The sequence below is a fragment of the Pteronotus mesoamericanus genome, unplaced genomic scaffold, assembly GCF_021234165.1.
Source record: "Pteronotus mesoamericanus isolate MK-2021 breed Mesoamerican mustached bat unplaced genomic scaffold, CSHL_Meso_final contig_74, whole genome shotgun sequence".
NCBI lineage: Eukaryota > Metazoa > Chordata > Mammalia > Chiroptera > Mormoopidae > Pteronotus > Pteronotus mesoamericanus.
Genome location: NW_026555247.1, coordinates 43,139,600 through 43,159,471, shown reverse-complemented (window position 1 = coordinate 43,159,471; position 19,872 = coordinate 43,139,600). Strand labels below are relative to the sequence as shown.

The window sequence follows — 19,872 nt, the reverse complement described above, 5'->3', positions numbered from 1 at the left end:
AAAGCTCTTAAAATAACGATGAGGGAGCAGGAACCAAAGGGAAGACCCCGGTAAGACCCTTGGTGATCTGCCGTCCAGATGATGCGTGGCCTGAGGCTGTTGTAAAAGAAATCGCAGGATTGTAGCACCCCGTTGTAAAGCAAGTTCTTGGTGCGGGGCTCTCGCTAATAACTACCTGCTGTTTACAAGGCGATGCCTCTTGCCTCCCATTCTGGAATCCGGGGACCACCCACGTAGCGCCGCGCACAGCGGCCATGGCTTGGGCGCGGGCGCCACCTGGCGGCGGAGCGCGGGCATGGCGCCGGCACCTTCTGCTCGCGCCGGGGGCACCGGCAGGCCCTTCTGAAATGGCCTTTGTTCTGCAAGTCAGACACGTGCCTGACTTCACCTTGGAAGTCTCTCCTGCTAAAGCATTTTGGTGTTCTGGGTTTTTTTTGTTTTTTTTTTTTAAAAGATCACTATAATTTCCATGTAACTACACCGAATCTGTGTTTTGTATTTTTGGATAATGAAGCAGCAGAAAAAGTTGGGGTCAGTAGCTGGAGAGTTACTGTGTTGCTTCTCTTGCAAAGTCTCTCGCTGGGAGCGCTGGCCGGTCAGGGAGGCACAGGTGCTTTGAGTCAAGGGCTTGTTGGGTCCTGCGTGAGGATTCCCGACGCCCACCGCGCCAGGAGGGCGCAGAGCCGGGCCGCGGCGCAGCAGGTGCCTGCTTGCCAGCACTGTGTGGGCTGCTGCGTGCAGGGTCCACTAAGCCCCTTCTTTCCTGCGTAAAGCGGGGACGCTCGCTGATAAGGTTTGTGAAGTTTCTTTTTTATGACTTTTTATTTTTACATGTCTGTGCACTTTTTCCCGAAGGGACTTCCTGTTAGATTTTGGGGGTGAAGGGGGTTGTATACTATGCCCAGTGACCTTGAACATAGACTTGCATCCCTTCACTTCCACATGGGCTAGATTTTAAAGGCAGCTGCACCAGCTGGAGTGACCCATCTGGAGGGCCCAGGCCACGAGGAAGCGATGAGAGCCCTGGGCGTCCAGAGCGGGGCTGTGTTTTAGGGCAGAGACGCTGGAAGCTGGGGGGCGGGAGGGGGGTATTGGGTGTTTGACTCACCTTTAAAATGTTGATTTTGCGGTCACCAAACAGGAAAGCTTTTGAGAAAATTCCTTCCCAAATTTGACGCTTTAGATTTTCTTGTGTAACATGGTTTCTTCATTCGGTCAGAAATTCGGTATTTAATTTGTAACTTTTTTTTTTCTTTGAGAAATCAAAATAGGCCTTCCAGAGTGCTGAGAGACATCTGTTTCTATTCACGTAAATAAGTTAGCTTTTCTGCAAGTTACGTTAGTAGGTTGATTATTTATGGTGGACACGTGGGTGCCGCTTCTAGTCCTACCGGAAGCAGCCGCAGGAACCCCTGAGGGAACACACAGTGCGCTCGTTTACTCGGGGCGCTTAGTTTCACGGCGCCCTGGGGCCGTGGCCGCCCCTACACCTGCAGCTCTGCTGCTCCTGTCCTGGGCAGTCCCGGGGCCGGTCCTGGGCCGTGTGTAGGTGCCAGCCCTGCGCCAGAGCTTGACCGGCTCGCTCGTCATGAGACCTTGCTCTCATTAGCTTTGTAGGTAAGTAGGGGCCTCAATGCACTTCTCGAAGGGAACTTTTCTGACGGGGGCTGACCTGCCCTTGACGGATTCGGGGAGCTTTTTCCCTGTTCGCCATGGAAACCAGAGCCCTTTTCTGAGAAGCAGAGGAGACCGCGCGATGAGGTTAGTTTCACTTCGGTGGCAGTAGGCCTGGCCCCAGGGTCCTCGGGACGCCCTTTGTCTGCTGGAACCCCGAGGCCCCCGCAGCCCCTGAACAGGGTCCCAAGGGAACGAGGCCCCGCCCTTTTCCAGGAGGGGGACGTCCGGAGGAGGCCAGCCACCCTGTGCCCTTGGCACGTCCTCGTTTCCCTCGCCCGGGGAGCTGCCCTGGCGTTTGCTCCCTGAGAAGCCCCGTGGTTGTTGCCCCAACGCTTTTTCTTGAGTGTTTCCTACTTTGTATCCACAACGTCCTCTGAGAGCCGCGGCTGCCCCTCGTTTTCAGCAGAGGGGTGGCGCGTCGTCCCCTTTTGCCGGGGACTAGGGTTCCCGTTTCTGAGCTGTTTCCCCAGACACGAGGCCGCTTCTCCTGATTCCGTGCCCTTCTGTTGCTGTAGTAACTCCCAAGTGTGAACTGAATCTCGATGCCTGTTCTCGTTTCTTGCAAAACATCAGATCTTTCTTCTCCGGTGTTTTCTGGCTACCAGGTGTCTGCTCGTTAAGGCAGGTAGAAAATAATAAAGGCGGACTCTTCTGAAAACATTGTTTAAAACTAATGTTCTTGTTTTGGGAACAGGCCATATTTGATACAGAAGGGGCTAGAAATTGACAAATACCAAATTAACTGCCGACACCTGAGGATTCTCTTGAACGCCGAGGGGTTTCAGGTGAGGGGTGCCGTGCGCGCCACGTGGGGCTCGGGCTGCTAGTGTAAGTGGGATTCAGGCTGTGTTTATCTCATCTTCCCCCCACACACACCTGTGTGGGATTTAGTTGTTGGCTCTTTCTTGAATGTTCGGTCGGACGGGCAGGACGGTGTCCCAGTTACAGCTGCTCGGGCTGGGCCAGGAACCTGAACGGCAGACGCCGTGGGCGCCGAGCCCGCTGCCACGCAGGGCGTCCCTGCGAAAGCGCCGTCGGGGTGGGAGTGGGGAGGGGAGGCCGCCCTGGAAGCCGCCCTTCGGGGAGCCAGGGCTCGCCGGCGGGGGCGGGGCAAGGGGTGGCGGTGGGGAGCGTGGCTTGCTGCTCCCTCTGCCGCCCCGCCCGCCTCCACGGCCACACGCAGGTCGGCGGCCGTGGCAGGAGGAGCTGGCCAGCAGCCAGGCCCCGTCCTGGAGACGTCTCGGGCCGCCCCAGCGGCTGCAGCGTGGCTGGGGGCCGGTCATTGGGAAGCGCTCCCCAGTGTGGAGTGTCCCCCCCCCCCCCACTACCTGCAGTGCTTCTGCAGGCGGCCCGGTGCCGCTTCCTTGCGGCCCTGGCGCACCCCCCGCCCACGCGCGCCCCTGCTCTGCAGACGGCCCTCTTCCCTCACCCCAGGGCCTCAGACCCCACGGTCACTGCCGTGACACACCTTTTGGTCACACTGTTGTCGTCTCCTCTGGAACCAGAGTCCTTTGTCCTTCCATCCCTCTGTCTCCCTTGTCCTTTCCTTTCGTTTTCAGAGGACTGAGGACAAGAATTACCCTCACCTTCGCTCCACTGCCTCTGCAAATGCTGCTTCCCTCCGTGTCGCTGCGGAGGGCGGGGGTGGGGTGGGGGGAGGCCGTGCGGGCCGGTGCCGCAGCTGCAGCCGGGACAGCACGCGGGGTCACGGCTCCGCGCCGGGTCCTGGGCCCCGCGCCTCTCGCAGGAGAGCAGCACCCGGCTGGCCTTCCGGTTGTGCCTCTTCCACTCAGGAGGGAAGGAGAAGAGGCACCGAGAACCGGTGGGTTTACCGGTGGGTTTACCAGCGGGTCTCGGAGCGACCACAGGCCGGCACGGCGAAGCCAGGCCTGCCACACAGCGAAGGGGAGCCCTGACCGGGGTTGAGTCGGTTATTTTTTTACGTTTGTTCCACTACAATAAAAACTTGTTAAAAGAGTGTGTGAGCGGGGAATGCGTTTTCTTCCGTCCGGCTCCTGTAATCACTGGATCAGCGTTTCGGGGGCGGCGGCGGCGTGCTGGTGCGTGTGAGCTGCCGCCACGGGGCAGGGGGCCGCACGTGGCGGCCCCCAGCTCTCGCCCCTGGACATCCGGGGCTGGCGGGCTCCTAAGGATAGGCGTGTGTGCGCAAGGTGCGCCTGGCGCTCCAGCGCTGGGATGCACGTCTGGTTAGGGCTGCGGTTTTAAAGCCACATCCAGGAAGGTCCTCTTTAGGGAGAGATGAGGGGATGTCAAGCGTGTGGGGTCGCGTGTACGACCGTGGGCCGAGCAGAGCGCACGCTGCCTGGGAGGAGGACCGTCTGCGTGCACGTGGGCGCACGTGTGGGTCACACATGCTGCATGCGTTCCGCGGCCTGGCGCGCGCCTCAGCACCGGGACAGCACCCCGATGTCCGTGAAGGCGGCAGCGGCTCACGGGTCTTTCTGAGCCCCTGTTCTCAGGGCGTCAGCCTTACCCTCCTGGTCGTGGTCGAGTATGATCATGCACCCTCAGCACATAACTGCTCGGAGCTCCTCGCTGTCCTTCCTGCGCATGTCTGATGACGAGTTCGTGGCGTGCGCTCCTAAGGCAGCTCTGTGTGCGTGGGACCTGGGGACTTGCAAGAATGCGGCCGGGCAGCGGTTAGGGGCTGGGGGGCCGTGCTGGGGGGGACGTCCCTGTGCGGGCTGGTGGTTGGGGAGGGTGCTGGCCAGGCTCGCTTCTCGATGCCGGGAGTGGGGGGGGGGTTGCACGTACTTCCTTGGGGGGTCCATCCACCTGGCAGGCGAAACACCCTCATGAATAAAGTCAGCAGTGGCACCAAAGGACCCGTAACAGGCTCCGGGTCCTGCCCCCTTGGGGCCAGCAGGGAAGCAGCTCATCTCGGCCGTGACCTGCCGGCACGTCGCCTCCACCTGGGCCAGGACGCGGCCCACGTGCACCCAGGCAGGACCCTCGGGCGCAGAGAGCTGGGGCCGTGTCCAGGGTGTCTCCCCGGAAGGGTGCAGATGAGTGGCGTGCCTCTGCAGGAGACTTCTGATGTTGAGGTTTTGGACTTGATCTTGGAGCTACGAGACAGAGTCCAAGGGACCGTTTCGGGGTCAGGCCAGGCTGACGTGGCATGGTTTCCGAGGCAGCCGGGGTCCCCGGGGCAGCCGGCGTGGCCGGGGGGCGCGTCTCGGTCTCCCCACACCCCTCACCGCGAACGGTGGGCGCAACAGTGCGGCTCTCCCAGGCCCCCCATGGTGCCTGCCTTCCGGGGTTCTGTTTGAGCCGGGGGGGCCCTCACGCTGTTTGAAAGAAGTGTTCCTCCTGGTGTTTGCTGAGACCTGTCCTCCGTTAACTAGCGCCTGTGTGGTTACAGCCAAGTAGGTAGACAGCTGTGTGATTTCCTCGGTGGTCTCCTGAGTCCTTTAAACCCGCTGAGAAAAGAAGCCCCGCCCAGGTATCGCCACTGCCCCGGGGTCTGGCCGGCCCCGCCCAGGGGCTCCGGGCAGCTGTGGGCCAGGCCTGGGTGCTTCTCGCCCTTGTTCTGTTCTGATGAGAGATGGTAACTTCCCGTTTCACATTTGATCCTCAGGGGCAAAGCCACACGGCCACTGCTTTCCCGAAGACGCGGCTTCTCCCGTGTTCTCCAACAGTCACCGCCTCAGAGACACCCCGTTGGAGCGAGACCCCGGCAGGCCCTGCGCGGAAGCCGCAGCCTCTGTGTCCGCCCGTGAGGACCACGGCAGAGCGCCGGCCCGGAGGCCGGAGCCCCCGCGGTTTTCTGTGGACTTGAAGATGCCGGCGTGTCACCTCACGCAGGAGGCCGCCGGCTCCAGGGACAGCGCAGATGGCTCTTCCCACGCGGATCAGACTTGCGCGGAAGGGGCCCCCTGGCGGCGCTCGTCCGAGAGCCCGGCCGGCCGCCCGAGGGAGAAGCCATGCGGTTTGCACAGTAAGGAGCGTGCGGGGCGGGGCGCGAGGGCGCTGGCCCCCGACCTGGCCCCGCTGGACCTCAGCGAGCGGTCGACCCGGGACGACCGCAGCCACAAGGAGCTGGCGGCCTCGCTGCAGGCCGCGCTGGCCGTCCACCCCTGTCCTTACTGCAGCCACAAGTCCTACTACCCTGAGGTCCTGTGGATGCACAAGCGCATCTGGCACCGTGTCAGCTGCAGCGCCGTGGCCCCGCAGTGGACGCAGCCCAATGGGCACAGAAGCATCAGGAACAACTTGGTTTTCCTTGTCCGCAGCGGGCGCACGGGCCCCCCGCCCGCCCTGGGGGGCAAAGAGTGCCAGCCTCTGCCCATCGCCCGGTTCACGCGCACCCAGGTGCCGGGTGGGGCGCCCGGGGCCAAAGGCAGCGCCCTGCCGCTGGGCGGGACTGCGAAGGCCGCCGGCGCGTCCAAGAGCCGGGAGGGCCATCCCGGGGGCCCCTGTGCGCCCTGGGCGGCCGGCTCCGAGGGGCCTCGGCAGACCAAGCCCGGCCACGGCCCCGAGCCGCACGGGGCCCCGGCCCAGCCGCCCCCGCCGAGGCCGAAGCGGGAGGCCAGCCCCAGACCGGCGCCCGGGGCCGGTGGCGGCCTCAGCAGGAGCACCACCCCCACGCCCACTGTCATCGCCCGGGCCGGCTCCCAGCCGCCGGCCACCAGCAGGCTGGGGGACAAGTATGTCGTCCCCCCAGGGGGGGCCGGCCTGGGCCCCCCCAGCAAGCACAGCGCCCCGGACCCAGTGAAAGCCAAATCGAGCCCTCAGGCTCAGGGCCCGCCGCACGGGAAAGGCGACGGGGGCCCCCCTCTACCTCCCCGAGAGCCCCCCTCCAAGGCCGGCCCGGGCCCCAGGGGCAACACGGCCCCGCCGGCCCCACCCGCCGCCAAGCAGGAGCCGGCCTGCGAGGGCCCCGAGAAGCGCCTGGACATCCTCAGCATCTTTAGGACCTACATTCCAAAGGACCTCGCCAGCCTCTGCCAGGGCTGGGGCGCCGCCGGCCCCGCGCTGGGCCACCGAGGTAAGCCGCCGCCCGCCCGCAGTGCTCACGTGGAAACCCGCGCGGACGCCGGTGGGAGCAGGCACCTCGATGGCCCTTTCCTTCTTGGTCATCGTAGGCAGAGTTTCCATAGATGTTCACTGTCCCTTGTTTTATTTTGTACATTTAGATTAAAAAAGTCCGTATCAGTACGTCCTCCTGCATTTGTAGCAAAGCCTCCTAGACTGGGGACATACCACGTGAGGTTTGGGGAACCGGCTCTGGCTAGTTCTTGAAAAGACCCACCTCGCGTGGTGGTTTCCATCCCTGCCAGAGCTGCGGCCTCGACGCCTGGCTGTTACCGGGGAGGAGACAGCCGGCCCCCATGCGGTCCGTGGGGCGCGCTGCCCAGGCGCCCAGCAGAACCCGAGTGGTCCCGATGAGTGGCCAGACCCCCGGAGCCGTGCCTCTGAGTTCGCGCCGGGCCCGCCCCTGGCACCGCCCTTTCTTAAAGCAGGTCCCCGTTGGCTGCGGCCTCCAAACTCAGTTCCTCACCGTTCAGAAGCTGGAAGCACTTTTGGGGGGACATGCTTCAGGGTTGGGGGCGGGTGTGTCGGCAGGGAGGTGCCCTGAACCCACCGTGTGAGGGGACCGGGCGGGCAGGTGCGGAGCTCGGGTCTTGCTTCTCTCCTGGGACCTCGGAACCGGCCCGGGCCCCCGGGCCGGCCTGGCCGGATGGGCAGTGCCATGAGTGCAGGTTTTCCTTGGAGAAAATCTCAGGGGCTCCGTGGCTGGGAGGAAGCTCGGGTGTCGCGCAGGCTTAGAGACTGCGCGGGGGCCCTCCTTCCAGGCTGGTCTCGGCTCCTGTTCTGATGAGTGCTGAGCCCGTGGGTCTTGCTCATAGTGAGCACTTTTGAGAACTTTCTGGAAGGAAGTGGAGGGCCTGGACGCCCAGGGATGTCGAGAGCCAGTGGGACCCGGGGTCCTTCTCCAGGCAGAGCGCTCTGGGCACAGTGTGGCTCTGGGCACAGTGTGGCCCAGTGGGGTATCACAGCTGCCGCAGCTTCCTTCTGTTGCGGCGGCCGCTACATTGTATCAGCTGTGGTTTCCAATCCTGCAGGTGCTTTGCTATAGGACAGAGTGAGGGGCTATGTTGGTTGGCCTTCTGTGGTCAGCGCTGGCCTCGTTCTGTAGCCGTGGGTCGTCTTGGACTCGAAAGTGAGAAGTTTTAGACGGGGGCAGATCAGGGCAGGGCTGGGGGGGGCCTCCCCGCGCCTGCTCCCTCCTGGCGAGGGCGCCACGCTTGCGCCATGTTTCAGTGACCGGCCCTGTGAATATTGTGCTTCACACCTCGTGAGCATCATGCCCACTTGTTGCGGTCACGTCTCCTCAGCAGCCCTGTGGCCAGCTTGTTGCTTTCTTTGTCTTCCCCCCAAAAAGAAGCGAGTGTGAAGTGAAGGGTTGAGAATTTCAGACGGCAGAGATGGAACTGCGCGGTAGCCTGGCGTGTTTTCCTTTTCCTGAAAATGTAAAAAAGTTAATGGGTTTTAAGGCTTTTGTTTTTGTTTTTGTTTTGGAGAGGCTAAATGTTTACTTTTTAAATGGGAAAATAGCTCCGCTGTCCCTGCAGCGTTGAGACTCAGCCAGAGGGTGGCATTTCCGCCAGCTCTGTTGGGGGCGTGTGGATGGAATCACAGCGTCCGGGGCTCAGGGAGGGGCCCAGATCAGCTTGGCTAAATCCCACATCCTCGGCCGGCCGCACTGTGAGGGTTTCCACCCAGTGGTGGGTGGGGGCCTCCGCCCCGGGCGGCCCTTCCCTCGGCCGGGCTCCGGGCTCCGTGTGGGTCCTGGGTCTGATCCAGTGGGGCCGACAGACCCTGTGGAGCCCTCCCTGCGACAGGGAGTCGCCCTCTGCCACGGCCGTCACAGTTGCTGGGGTCCCAGTCCCTGATCCGTACAGGTTCCCGCTGGCCCCCCAGGCCATCGCTGGCTGCTTTCTCCTCGTCTGAAAGTTTGCTTGGTTCGGAGGTGCCCAGGCCTTGTGGCCGGAAGCAGCTGCAGCCTGGGGGGGGCCTGGCTGTTGGAGAGGTGCCCAGGGTAGGAAAGTCCTTGTTACAGAGACCCCGCTGCTGTCCCTGCAGCTCAGGCAGCAGGCGCACCGCCGGGGACGGTCACTGTGCGCACGGCCACACCCTTGCCCCGGTGTGCCCCCCCCGCCCCCGCTGGCATGTACCTGCCCCTGCTGGGCCTGTGCGCGGCTGGCCTTTGCAGCACGAACCTAGACCCTTATCTGACTCACCGCGCGTCCCTGTCCCCTCGTGGGCTTTCCGCTCCGAGCCTGTCTGCGCTCTTTGTATCTAATTCTGTCCTCCGACACATTCTCTCTGTCTCCGTGCGGCGTAAGGCCGCCCCTTTGCGTGCCAGACGTCGGGTAACTGTGTGGCGTCGTCTTGCGGTCGGGGCAGGGGACGTACGCGGGAGGGAATCCTCCGGAGGGGGAGGAGCAATGTGCCTGCTGCGTCCCCGTCCCCGAGGGGTGCGGTGGGGTGCGGTGCCGCGAGCGGGATTCTGCGCCGCCCTCAGGGCCGTCCCCCGGGAAACGGGACTCTGCTCTCAGGCCGAGTCTGTCTCAGAGGCGTGACGTTTTACCTGAGACGTTACGACAGTTCTCGGAGACTTTTGCTTATTACACGTGTTTCCACTGAATGGTGTTTGTGTCGGAGTCTACGGCCTGGAAGTTCTGCCAAAAGAGGATGGAGTTACATGAAGATGAACCCTTTAAGAATGGGGGAGAAAAAGATTTTCTATAATCATTCCACCATGTGGCTGCCAAGTCTGGAAACATAGGAATATGACATAAATGGTGTGTTGATAGAGTAGGAATAAAATTACAGATGATCTGTGCTTCCAGACTTGGGGCTAAGCTGGAGCACATGATACTGGGGATTTTAGAGTAAAACATTAAAGATAACAGAATGGAATAATACTTTCTTATGGGGACATAGAAGTAACCGTTACATCGGGGCGCATCAGCGGGAAAGAGTGCACGTCCTTTGTCCAAGCCTCTGCAGGCCCTTCGCAGAGCCTTCTCCCGGAGGGGGGCCGGGCCGTCCGCGCCGCCGCCGCGCCGCGCCGCCTCGCCTCGCCTCGCCTCACCTGAGTCCGCCTGTCTCAGGCTGGGCTGCCGAGCGGCCGCTGACCAGGTCGTCTTCTACTCAGATGAAGTTTATAACCTTTGTGACCGACTCGGAAGTCGGCAGTAGCGCAGGTGTTGTATTGTTGACCACGCAGGGCAGGTGTGCTTTCTTTAAGCAGCTAAGAGGTGGAACACATGGGCCGTGGGCGCGCGCGCAGGCCGGTGCACGCAGGCCGGTGCACGCCTACAGAAGGGCACTGGGGCGCGGAGGCGAGGGGGCGGCGGCCTAGGAACTCACCGGCGAGAGGACTGCCTCAGAGAGCCAGCGTGGCCGCGGCTTAGTGTTCAGAAGGGACTTTGAGACTGGGCGCCATGTTGTCCGTCGCGGTCACGCGGGAGGCGCAGGCGGTGCATTCAGTGCAGCCCGTCTGGCCCTGGGAAGGCAGCGCCGCCGCCGTCGTCTGGCAGCCTCCATGGGAGCACCCCCGGGTGGGGAACGGAGCGGGGGGCACGGTGCTTTGGGACTGAGATCTTCCGGGACCCAACCGGGGAAGGGAAGTGGTCCTGGCAGACACGCTCTGTTAGCTGGTGACAGAGCCCTGGGACGCGTGTACTCAGGCGGGGTGGGGCCTGGAGGGTGCTGGGGAGCCCGCGAGCCACTGCGGGGCCCGGGATGCCCTTGGCGGGCCAGCCCGCTGAGCTCTCCCTCCACTGACGTGCTCGGTGAAAGCTTGCAAAGAGGAGGCCGTGGCCGGCGCCGACGTTGCCCAGCCGGCGAAGGGACCCCTCGGCGCCGTGAGGGAGTGGCCATGCCGGGCTCCAGGGCCGGCGGGAGGCGTCGCGCTCTTCCTGTGTTCCCAACCGAGAACCCGCGGGCAGGCTCTCCTGTGCCCCCGGGCGGGTGGTCACGAGGTCACATCAGAAACCAGACCGGGTCCTGGCAGTTGGCGTGTTTCTTTGCCGATCGTCTCCGTAAACACGTCTGTTGTGTGCACGCGCTCTTCCGTTGCTGCTGTTGGCGGAGGCCGGCTGGATCCGGAGAGCACGGCCAGTCCCCGCTGGCGTGGCTGAGGCCCCCTGCCGTCGCCGGTCAGCCTCCAGTCCACAGACCCGCGGCTCGCGGAGCACCGCTTAACCGCGCGGTGCCGCAGGGCAGCTCTTCCTGGTTCGTGTTTTGGGTCTCGTTTTCCCGTCGAGTTACCGTCGAGCCTGGGGAGGTCTCTGTGGAGCTGCCATTCCATGAAAATCGGCCTTTTCTTTGGAGAGATGCCGTGGCAGGAAAGGCCACCTCCTTTTTCTAACCAAAGCTGAGCATCCGATGGAGTCAAAGCGGATGTGAGGCCAGGCCTCGTTCCCAGTGTCCCCTGTGGGCGGAGTGTGGGTGGCCGGGCCCCGGGCATGTGGCCCACACAGCGACAGGGGACAGGGACCCGGGCCTGCTGCCCCCAGTCCCCGCGCCCGGCCTGGCCGGGCAGCGTGGCTCCGATCAGCCACTGACAGAGCCGCACCCTGCTGGGCGCGCATCCAGCGGCCCGGAGCCCCGCACCCCGGCGGCCGCCTGCGCGGGCCGCCCCGGGAGCGCGTTGTGGCTCCCCTAGTTCACGCCCGCCCGCAGCCTCGCGTGTGCCTGGCTGTCAGCGCAGCCCGGAGGAAGGCTGGCGGCTGTCACCAGGGCCTGGGGTGTCTCCTCTCAGGGCGCATCAGGTGGACTAATGATGGTTTCCTCTCCCCCGCCCCCGCCCCCGCCCCGGCCATGCCACCCAGGGACGCTCCGGACACAGGCCCGCCCAGGAGACTTCGTCTGCGCCGAGTGCGGGAAGTGCTTCCACCAGCCCAGCCACCTGCGGGCGCACATGCGGGCTCACTCAGGTACGCTGGCCCCGCCCCCCGCCCCCCCCCCGTCCCCCCCAGGGCCTGGCATGGCCTCCGCTCGCAGCCTGCAACCCACTGACGCCTTGGCCCCTGTGGGGTGCGGTGACGCGGCCCCTTCTCGGATGACACGCCAGATCCTCCCAGGCAGCACCTGAAACGGTTTCTTCTTTGCCTGCAGCTGCCGTGTGGTTTACTTTGAGATGAGCCTGTTTGCAGATGTTCCATTTTAATTAGAGCATAGACTCCTCCAAAATGAATATGCTAATGAGCTTGGCTGCCACCGGCACACGGGGACATCAAAGCCGCGTTCAGTGTGACGCGCGCAGGGTGCCCCCTCGCCCCCTCGCCCCCTCGCCCCTGCAGGGCGGCCGGGCCGCGGGGAGCCGTGCGTGGGGGCTGCGGACCCAGCCTCTCCGGCACACGCCGCCCTGATACCGTGGCGGGTGCAGAGCCCCCGTGTCCCTGACCCGGCCCGGGGGGGCCGGAGGGTCCGTGCTCAGACGCGTGGAAGGTCACACGCGAGCCAGTCTGATGTGAAATGACAGGGGCCAGATGCTAAGTGATGCGGGTGGAGGGTCCCTTCCACACGCGGGTAATTAACGTCGGCGCGGGCCCCTCCGGCCCAGCCTCCGCGAAGGGGCCGGAGGCCGGGCAGCCTCTCAGGCCCTCCCAGCGAGTGCGCCCGCAAGTCCGTGGTTTCCGGCCGCAGGCCCAGCGCTGCTGTCCTGCTGTCCTGTCTTTTACGTTTTGTCTTCTTCCTCTTTTTTTCTTTTTTTTTTGGTGGAAGTGCTCAACCCATACAGGCCCTGGCCCCGGGGGTGTCGGCCAGGCCCATGCCCGCCCGCTAACGCACCCCTTGTCCCCACAGTGGCGTTCGAGTCCAGCGGCTCCGAGGTGCTGAAGTGCACGCCGCCTCCGCGGACGCCCCCAAACAAGTAGGTCTCCTGACGGCAGCGCCCGCAGGTTTGGGTGGCAGTGGGGTCGCGGGGGTGCGAGCCACGGTGCTCACCCTGGGGCGGCCGTTCTCCCACCGGACTGACGTGCGGACGCCCCTGTGGACTTGAATGTGCAACCCAGACCTTCAGGACAGCCCCGCCTGGGGACCCAAAAACGCAGAGGCCCATTCCAGCTGCTTCCGGGCTGGTGGGGGCTGCGGGACCCGGGAGAATCTGGTGGGGACCGGAGACCCCAGACCCTCATACATTCGCAGCCCAGGTGTTTTTGCCTCCAAGTTTGCTCTAGAAGAAACGACGCTCGGTCTCGTCAGTCTCGTGTTTTTGTAGTGCTCTGTCAGAAACGTCCGCTGAGTTTGGGGTTCTGTCTGTGTCCCCCATGGCACGCACTGCGCCTCACACCCTGGTGCGTTGGAACACCCGTGTGCGCGCACATGTGTGGCCGTGCGTGTGTGGCCTGAGCCGGGCTGGCGAGCGTCCCCGCGAGGGCTGTGTTTGCAGGGACAGCTCTGATGGTACTTCCTGTCCACCGTGACCTGTGGCTTTTGCTGGTTAGTCACGGGAGGTTCTGGTTCTCTAAGGGAGTTCCGTTTTCCTTAACACGCAGGGAGACGTGTCTGCCAGGGTGACCGCACCCCGTGCTCTCCCGGTTCCTGCCGTCGGGGTTGCTGCGTGGCGTGTGGGAGCCGCTGTAGATTCGAGAGCAGCTCAGCTGCTGCTTGCGGCCAGGACAGGACTTGTGCTGACCGGCCAGGTGGTTTTCGTATGCTTCACTCACGTTAACGAACGGCTGTTGAAGTCAAGTTCTTTTCCTGTGGCCTTGAGGAGCTGTGCCTCGTGGATTTTTGGTTTTTTTGTCTTTTTTTGAAATTATACAACGCTCCTGGCTGGTGTGGCTCAGTGGGTTGATGGATGGCCTGCAAACAGAAAGGTCACTGGTTCGATTCCCGGTCAGGGCACAGGCCTGGGTTGTGGGCCAGGCCCCCAGCAGGGGGCGCGCGAGAGGTGCCAGTCAGTGTTTCTCTTGCACGTCGACGTTTCTCTCCCTCCCTTCCCCCCTCCCAAAGTCAGTAAACGGAACCGTGAAAAAATTCATAGAGCACATGTATTCACGCAGGAGTCATCTGCTGACTCCCGAAGCCGATGGACTGTTACAGATGTACGTGCTAGTGCTGAGTTATGTAATTGAGACGATATTTGGGAATTGAGTTTTCCAATAATCCTTTATTCACTCAGTAGCATTTCTTGAGTACCTGCGACACGCCAGGCTCTGTCCTATGGGGAGACAAGGTAGATCGTTCTCTGGCTTTTACGGTTTTTAGCGTCCGTGGGCAGTTCAGACAAGGAAATGGCCACACTAAGCCGCGGCGAGGGTCCAGGAGCCTGGGCTCCGGAAGGCCGTGCAGGGGCCTGGGGGGCTCCGGAGCCGGGGCCTGGGCTGAAGGTGTGGGTGTCCCCGGGTGGGCACTGGGGAGCCCTGAGCCGGCGGTGACGTCCCCAGGGGAGGGTTTTGAGGCAGAGCCACGCTGGACTCTGGAAATGGACGGGGGTGGGTCCGACGGCCGACGGGGCACCGCTTTGGAGGCGCCGGGGGTCCCAGTGAGGGGCCGCGGCGGCCCCCGGGCTGGGGTGGGGCCAGGAAGACCGGGTGTGTGTGGAAACGCCTGGCAGGCGGCAGGGCTTGGCGGGGGGAGGACATCGCGGGTGGGACGCCCCGTGGGGGTCCGAGGAGGCAGGTTAGGCGACGGGTCTGAGGCGGGGAAGCGTCGCCCCGGGGGCAGTGCGCCGGTTTTCAGCGGCTCTCAGCGCGTGAACCCACTGAAGGCCCGCCCCTCGCCTCCGGCAGAGCTGAACGTCCGTGGCTGAGGGAGCGGGTCGTTGCACAGCCGGCTCTGCCTTTGACCTCGTGCCCGTTAACTCCACCTGCGTCCCCGTCTGTCAAACACAGACGAGAGCGGCCGTAGCTGTCTTCTCGCCGTGAAAATCAAGCGGCGAGGGCGCGCCGCGCCTGGTGCGCGTCAGGTGTTGGCAGTTGGCGGTGATTCTGGAAACGGACGACCGTCCTTCATCGCCGGAGGAGGCCCGAGGGCAGGGCGAGTCCTCGTGCGCGGTGCGCGGCGGTGACCATGCAGACGCCCGCATCGCCCTGGGCATGTGTGCCCGTCACAGCCGCCCCGGGGCCGTCTCAGGGTGCCTTGTCCTCACGTGGTGTCTTCGCCGCCTCGGAAGCTGGCCCTGGGCTGCGGCTGCTCTTGTTGGGCCTTGTTCTGTTTTTCAGGCTGTTTGCCCGTCGCTTCTTACAGGAGGGACATGGAGAAATCCTAGTTTGGGAACCATGTTGTCAGCTTGGCAGCCATGGCTGTGGGCGCCGCTCACGGTCAGAAACCTCGCGTGCGTGGGCGGACGTTCTGTTGACGCGGACACCCCGCTGACCCCTGCCCTGGCTTCGCCGTACTCTCATTTGAGTCGCCGTGTTGGGTAATTGTCGCTGGCCATCCACACCGTGCGCCTTGGCGAAATGGTTCGCGGGCTTGCCGCCCAGGCAGGTGTGTGGAGTCCGACTCCGACCTGGCTGGCCTGAGCCTGCGCCCCCCGGGGAGAGGAAATGGCCCCCTTGGGTGTGTCCGGGGTTGTCGTGCGTGCTCTGGCCGAGCCCGTCTGCCGTGGGGTTTCTCCACGGCGCCCCCCTGTGACGGGGGCGTGGGCGGGGCACCGAGCACACGCGCTGGCCGTAGGTTGGGCAGCAGGGTTTCTGGCGGGAGCTGTGGTCGTGTGGCCTCCGCCCGGGCGTCTCTCCCGTGCGTTCCTGCGGAAGGGCCGGGGCCGGAGGGAGGAGCGGCCTTAGTGCCGCGCGCCTGTCGCGGTGGGGGTGGCTCTGCCGTCCCTGGGCAGAGAGTGCGTGCGGGCAGCAATGCCGATCATAAACGTAGCCGAGGGTCCAAGTGAGGCTCTTCAGTGTGAGGAGCAGTTTGTGTCTGTCGTCTCATGAGAAATTAAAAGCTCAAATTCAGGAAAAACTCATCCTCTTCCCCCCTCCCCTGGTTTGGGGATTTAAAACACCAGGCCAACTTCCCCCGAAATCCGAACACTGGAGTGTTGATGTGTGTAGATTCCTTGCCGGCATTTAAAGACTGTGATTAATAGTTTATTTCTTACTATTCTAAGTGCTATTTTACAACAGTTAAGCTGGAGCAGTGATTCCATTAGCCAAAGTAACAGGAAATGAGAAAACCAGGGCACCCTGGTTTGTCCCGCGTGCGGCCGCAATGTTACGGTCGGGCGACGGGAACTCCCGCGGGGGAGGCGGTGTTAGGTGCTCAGCTCCCAGATCATATTGCAGAATTCAGCTCATTCGCCTCAGCCATCCTCCTCTTCATAGAGCTGAACAAGAGCAGTTCACTTGACTTTGGAGGGAGGCCCCTTCCGTTCTTCCGACCTGGCGGGGAGTGGTGACGGACATCGGGGTGCGTCGCTGGCGTTTTGTTGGATTGGGTGGGAGCTGAACGTCACTCTCTTCAGCCCCCAAACTCAGCCTTGCTCTGGGGTGGCCGCCCGCGGGCAGATCCGCTCTGTACTGCAGAAGTCGGCTCTCCGGAATCCGCCCCCGCCCCCGCGAGCCTTTTCTCCAGCGCTGGCTCAGACACTGGCCGTTCTCCTGCGTGGACCCGTGGCCGCGGCCTGTCGCCCCCTGATTCACAGGAGTGACCGGCTCAGCCGCTTCCGGGGGTGGGGGGGCCGGGAAGGCGCCTTTAAACCACGCCCCGCTGGGGGCTGCGAGCCCCACGGAAGCCGGGCGCCTCTGCTGAGCGGGCCGGGCTGCGCCGTGGTGGCGGCGGCCATGGTCTGTGTTCCTGGGCGTCGTTTGGGAGTCAGTGAGAACGTTGACAGGCAACGCGCAGGTAGAAACCGGAAGGCAGAACTGAGATGTTCTCTTGTCTCCTTTTCTCACGCAGGCGAGAGACCCTTCTGACCCAGACGCCGTCCAGACCGTGCCTCTTGGAAAGGGAACCTAAGGACGCGCTCCCAGCGGACCCCGGCCCTGCGACAGCCATTAGCAGCCCCCTCCTGGATGTCCCAACAGCCTCCCAGCAGTGACCCTGAGCCCCGCCTGAGGAAGGGGGTGGAGCCCGGCCCACCGGCCGCCTCGCCTGGAAGCCGCGCAGGCGTGGAGGCGGCCGGCGCGGCGCTCCCGGCCGGACGCTGAGCAGCCAGTGAGGACGCTGCCCTCCGGGAGGCCACGTCGACGCCCCGTCCGCCTGCCTGTGCCCGCCGCCCTCCGTCCCACGTTTCCTTCGCCGGGCGGTGGCAGCGACGGCGCAGGCTTCTGCGTGACACACGTTGGAGACACTGGAAAAGAGCTTCTTGTGTGTGGGGGACCGAGTGACACCGGGTGGGCAGGACCGCCAGGCGGAGCGGTGAGGGGCAGGGTCGAGCCTGACACAGTGTCACCGCCGGGGCCTCTCCTGCCTCCATGGGAATGAGAGTCGGGTGTGAGTCAGGGAGAGGGCGGCGTGCGGGTGCTGTGCGAGGTGGGGTTCGGCGGGGCCCTGGCCGCTCCCAGCCCAGGGGCCCTTTGCATTCCCATTGCGCGTCCCAGCGCCCCGTGCCCGTGCGTGGCACCTGGGCCGCGGGGACACAGCCCCGGGGGTCCCCGCTGCGCCTCGGAGACAGAGCTAGTTGAACACTAAGAAAAGCAGGCTTCTTTGTTTATTCTCAGGACCTTTTGTAACAGGGCTACATTCTGCAAACTGCTCCCAAAGGAAGGCTGCCCGGCTTAGCGTGTGCTCTGGCCCCCGCGCCTCCCAGGCTGGCCCGCCGAGGCCCGCGGGGGAGCCCCGGGCAGATGGGGGGCCTGCTCGCCGGGGCACTGGTGCTCTGGGGCCCCTCCCCGCGCTCCCCCTCCCCCAGCCCCACCTTGCGCGTCGGTGTGTGTTCCTGGCAGGCCCGGCACCCTCCCCAGGTCGGGCACCCGCCGCAGGTGGAGGTCCCAGGCCCCGTACGGGGGCCGTGTGGCTCTATATACCTCTTCCTCAGTCATGCAAATGCGAGTCGTGGTGGTGGGGAGAAGGCCAGAGCAGAGGATCGTAGACCTTGCAGCGTCCGCAGTGAGAATTCTATTCCGCAGGTAGAAATACTTGCTTTTCCTGGGACCGCAACCCTCTGTATGATGGTAATGTTTCTGAGAGTCTCAGATTTTTGCACATGGGATTTTATGCATTATCAAAAGTTACTGCTGCCTTGAATGGAAATGTTCTGTGAAATTTTTTGCAAAAGCTTTACTAGTTTTTTTTTTTTAATTGTGAAATTTTGTAAAGGCAGGAAATGGATTAAAACGGGCATGCTAAATATATTTTTCAAAAAAGCAATAATTTTACATGTACAGAAATTATCCTTAACCTTTAATGCTGGTGAGAGAGTTTACTTTGTACCGCAGTGGATTAGCGCAGTTTTTGTAGAAAATGGGCTTCTGATACAAAGACTTGTTTGAACACATACACACGTACACACCCCCCTAAAGTGTGGTTTTCTTGTTCTAATGATTTGTTGAATTATTATTATTGTTATTGTTATTAGTTAGTGTTTGGTTCTGGATTCTACTTGTTACTGAACTTAAATTACTTGACGGTTCAGGTTACTTTGCAACACTTGGAAACGATGCAATGTAACTGGCTAGCTTACATATATATCCATATATGCATACATGCACACACGGACACACGTGTGTGGGTATCTAATTTTTTACTTGTTTTCCCTGAGAGTCTTACACCGGGTATGTACCAGAATGACCTGTCTTGTTGGTGTCATTAGGGATGTCCTCGCAAAACTGTTCTGCAAAGTCTTTTTGGAGCAAAGTCGCAGATACATTCCTCTGCTCACCTTCGAAATCACAATGCCTTTCCGCGGACGTCCGCGCGGTCCTCGCGCAAGCGCCCCCGAAGCGATCGTCCCGCCTTTCCTGGCTTTTCCTTCCTCGGCCGCGAGCGGAGGTGGCAGCGGAGGAGCGCGCAGGGGGTTGCGGTTCCGTGCCGTCTGTTTCTCTGTGCGTCAGTTCCTAAAGGAAGTTCCGCGCCCAGAGTGACCGGCGGTGTCCTGCCCGTCCCGCCCCAGAGCGGCTCGCAGGAGCCCCGCGGGCCTTCGGGGCGGACCCATCTTCCCGGAGAGGCCGTCGGGGAGCCTGGCGGGCGGAGGCCTGGCTCCCCGGCCGCGGGAAGAGTGCGCCGCTCGAGCCAGCGCCGACTGCTGGGAGCTGCGTGGAGGGCGGGTGCCGGGCTCTCGCTTAACTATGCAGACGGTGCCCCCACCCCCGCGACCGCCACCCCCCGAACGCGCTGTTCCCGGGCCTGCCTGCGCTTCCTCCTTCGCTGATCATCAGTATTGTATTGGTTGTGAATGCCTTTCTGTCAGTTCTGCCCTCGTATTTAATATGATTTGTGTTTTCTTATTTATTTAGCCGATGTGTTTGATTTGCTTTTTCCGAATGACGACTTCCGTGTGATCTCTCCTGTAAGTCACCTTCCGACCGCTCCAGGCTTCCTACTACCTCTACCGATCTGCTGTTTCCTTCTGCTTCCCAGGAGTTTTACAGTGTTGGCGTCTCATGTAACTTAGACAATAAAGGGTTTGGTTGTCCACCCGCAGCTTCTCCGTGTGTGTCCCGGCCCCGCCGGCCGCCCCTGGCGAGGCCCTGGCGAGGCCCTGCCGCGGCCCCGCTCGCCGCCGCTTCACCGCGAAGGCCGCATCACCACCCCGGGACGCGCTCCCGGCGGGCTCTCGGTTCCCCACCCCGCCCCTCATCGGAAGAAGGAACGCCTGCATTCTCCGAAGAGCCGGCTGCGCGGCAGCGTCTCTGGGAAGCGGTCCCCTGCCCTGTCCCTTCTCTGGTTGCCGGGGGCGGGGCGGGGGAGGGGCGACGGGCCGTTAGAGGTGGAGAGAGTTCACCTTGCTCAAAACACGACAAATTTTCAAGCCAAATGGGTTTTGCCCTTTTGGTTTTGAAAAGTATTAAATGCTTTAAGGCCCCCCCGCCCCCCATAGTTATTTATTTCTTACACGCGGGGGCACACCGGCTCCTGAGGGAAGGGAGGTGGGCTCTGCACAGCTCGGCCACGCGGCTGGGGTCTCGACGTTCCGCAGGCGGCTGCGCACGGCCCTCGCACGCCGGGCCCGGTGACCCAGCCCCTGCGCGGGCGGGGCGGCAGGGGGCGGCAGGGAGCGGGGTTGCCTCCGCAGGGCGCCGGCTGCAGAGCGCAGCTCAGGGGACGAGTGTC

At 62.9% G+C, this 19,872-nt stretch overlaps 1 protein-coding gene across 1 annotated transcript in view; it reads left to right on the top strand.

Moving 5' to 3' along the window:
• ZNF516 (zinc finger protein 516) overlaps positions 1-16,617 on the top strand; it is a 35,213-nt gene extending 18,596 nt beyond the window's left edge. The window contains exons 2-5 of the mRNA XM_054583791.1: positions 5,276-6,685; positions 11,544-11,668; positions 12,536-12,586; positions 16,558-16,617. Of these exons, the coding sequence (XP_054439766.1) occupies positions 5,276-6,685; positions 11,544-11,668; positions 12,536-12,586; positions 16,558-16,617 (1,646 nt within the window). The remainder of the gene's footprint in view (positions 1-5,275; positions 6,686-11,543; positions 11,669-12,535; positions 12,587-16,557) is intronic.
• The last annotated feature ends 3,255 nt before the right edge of the window (positions 16,618-19,872 follow it).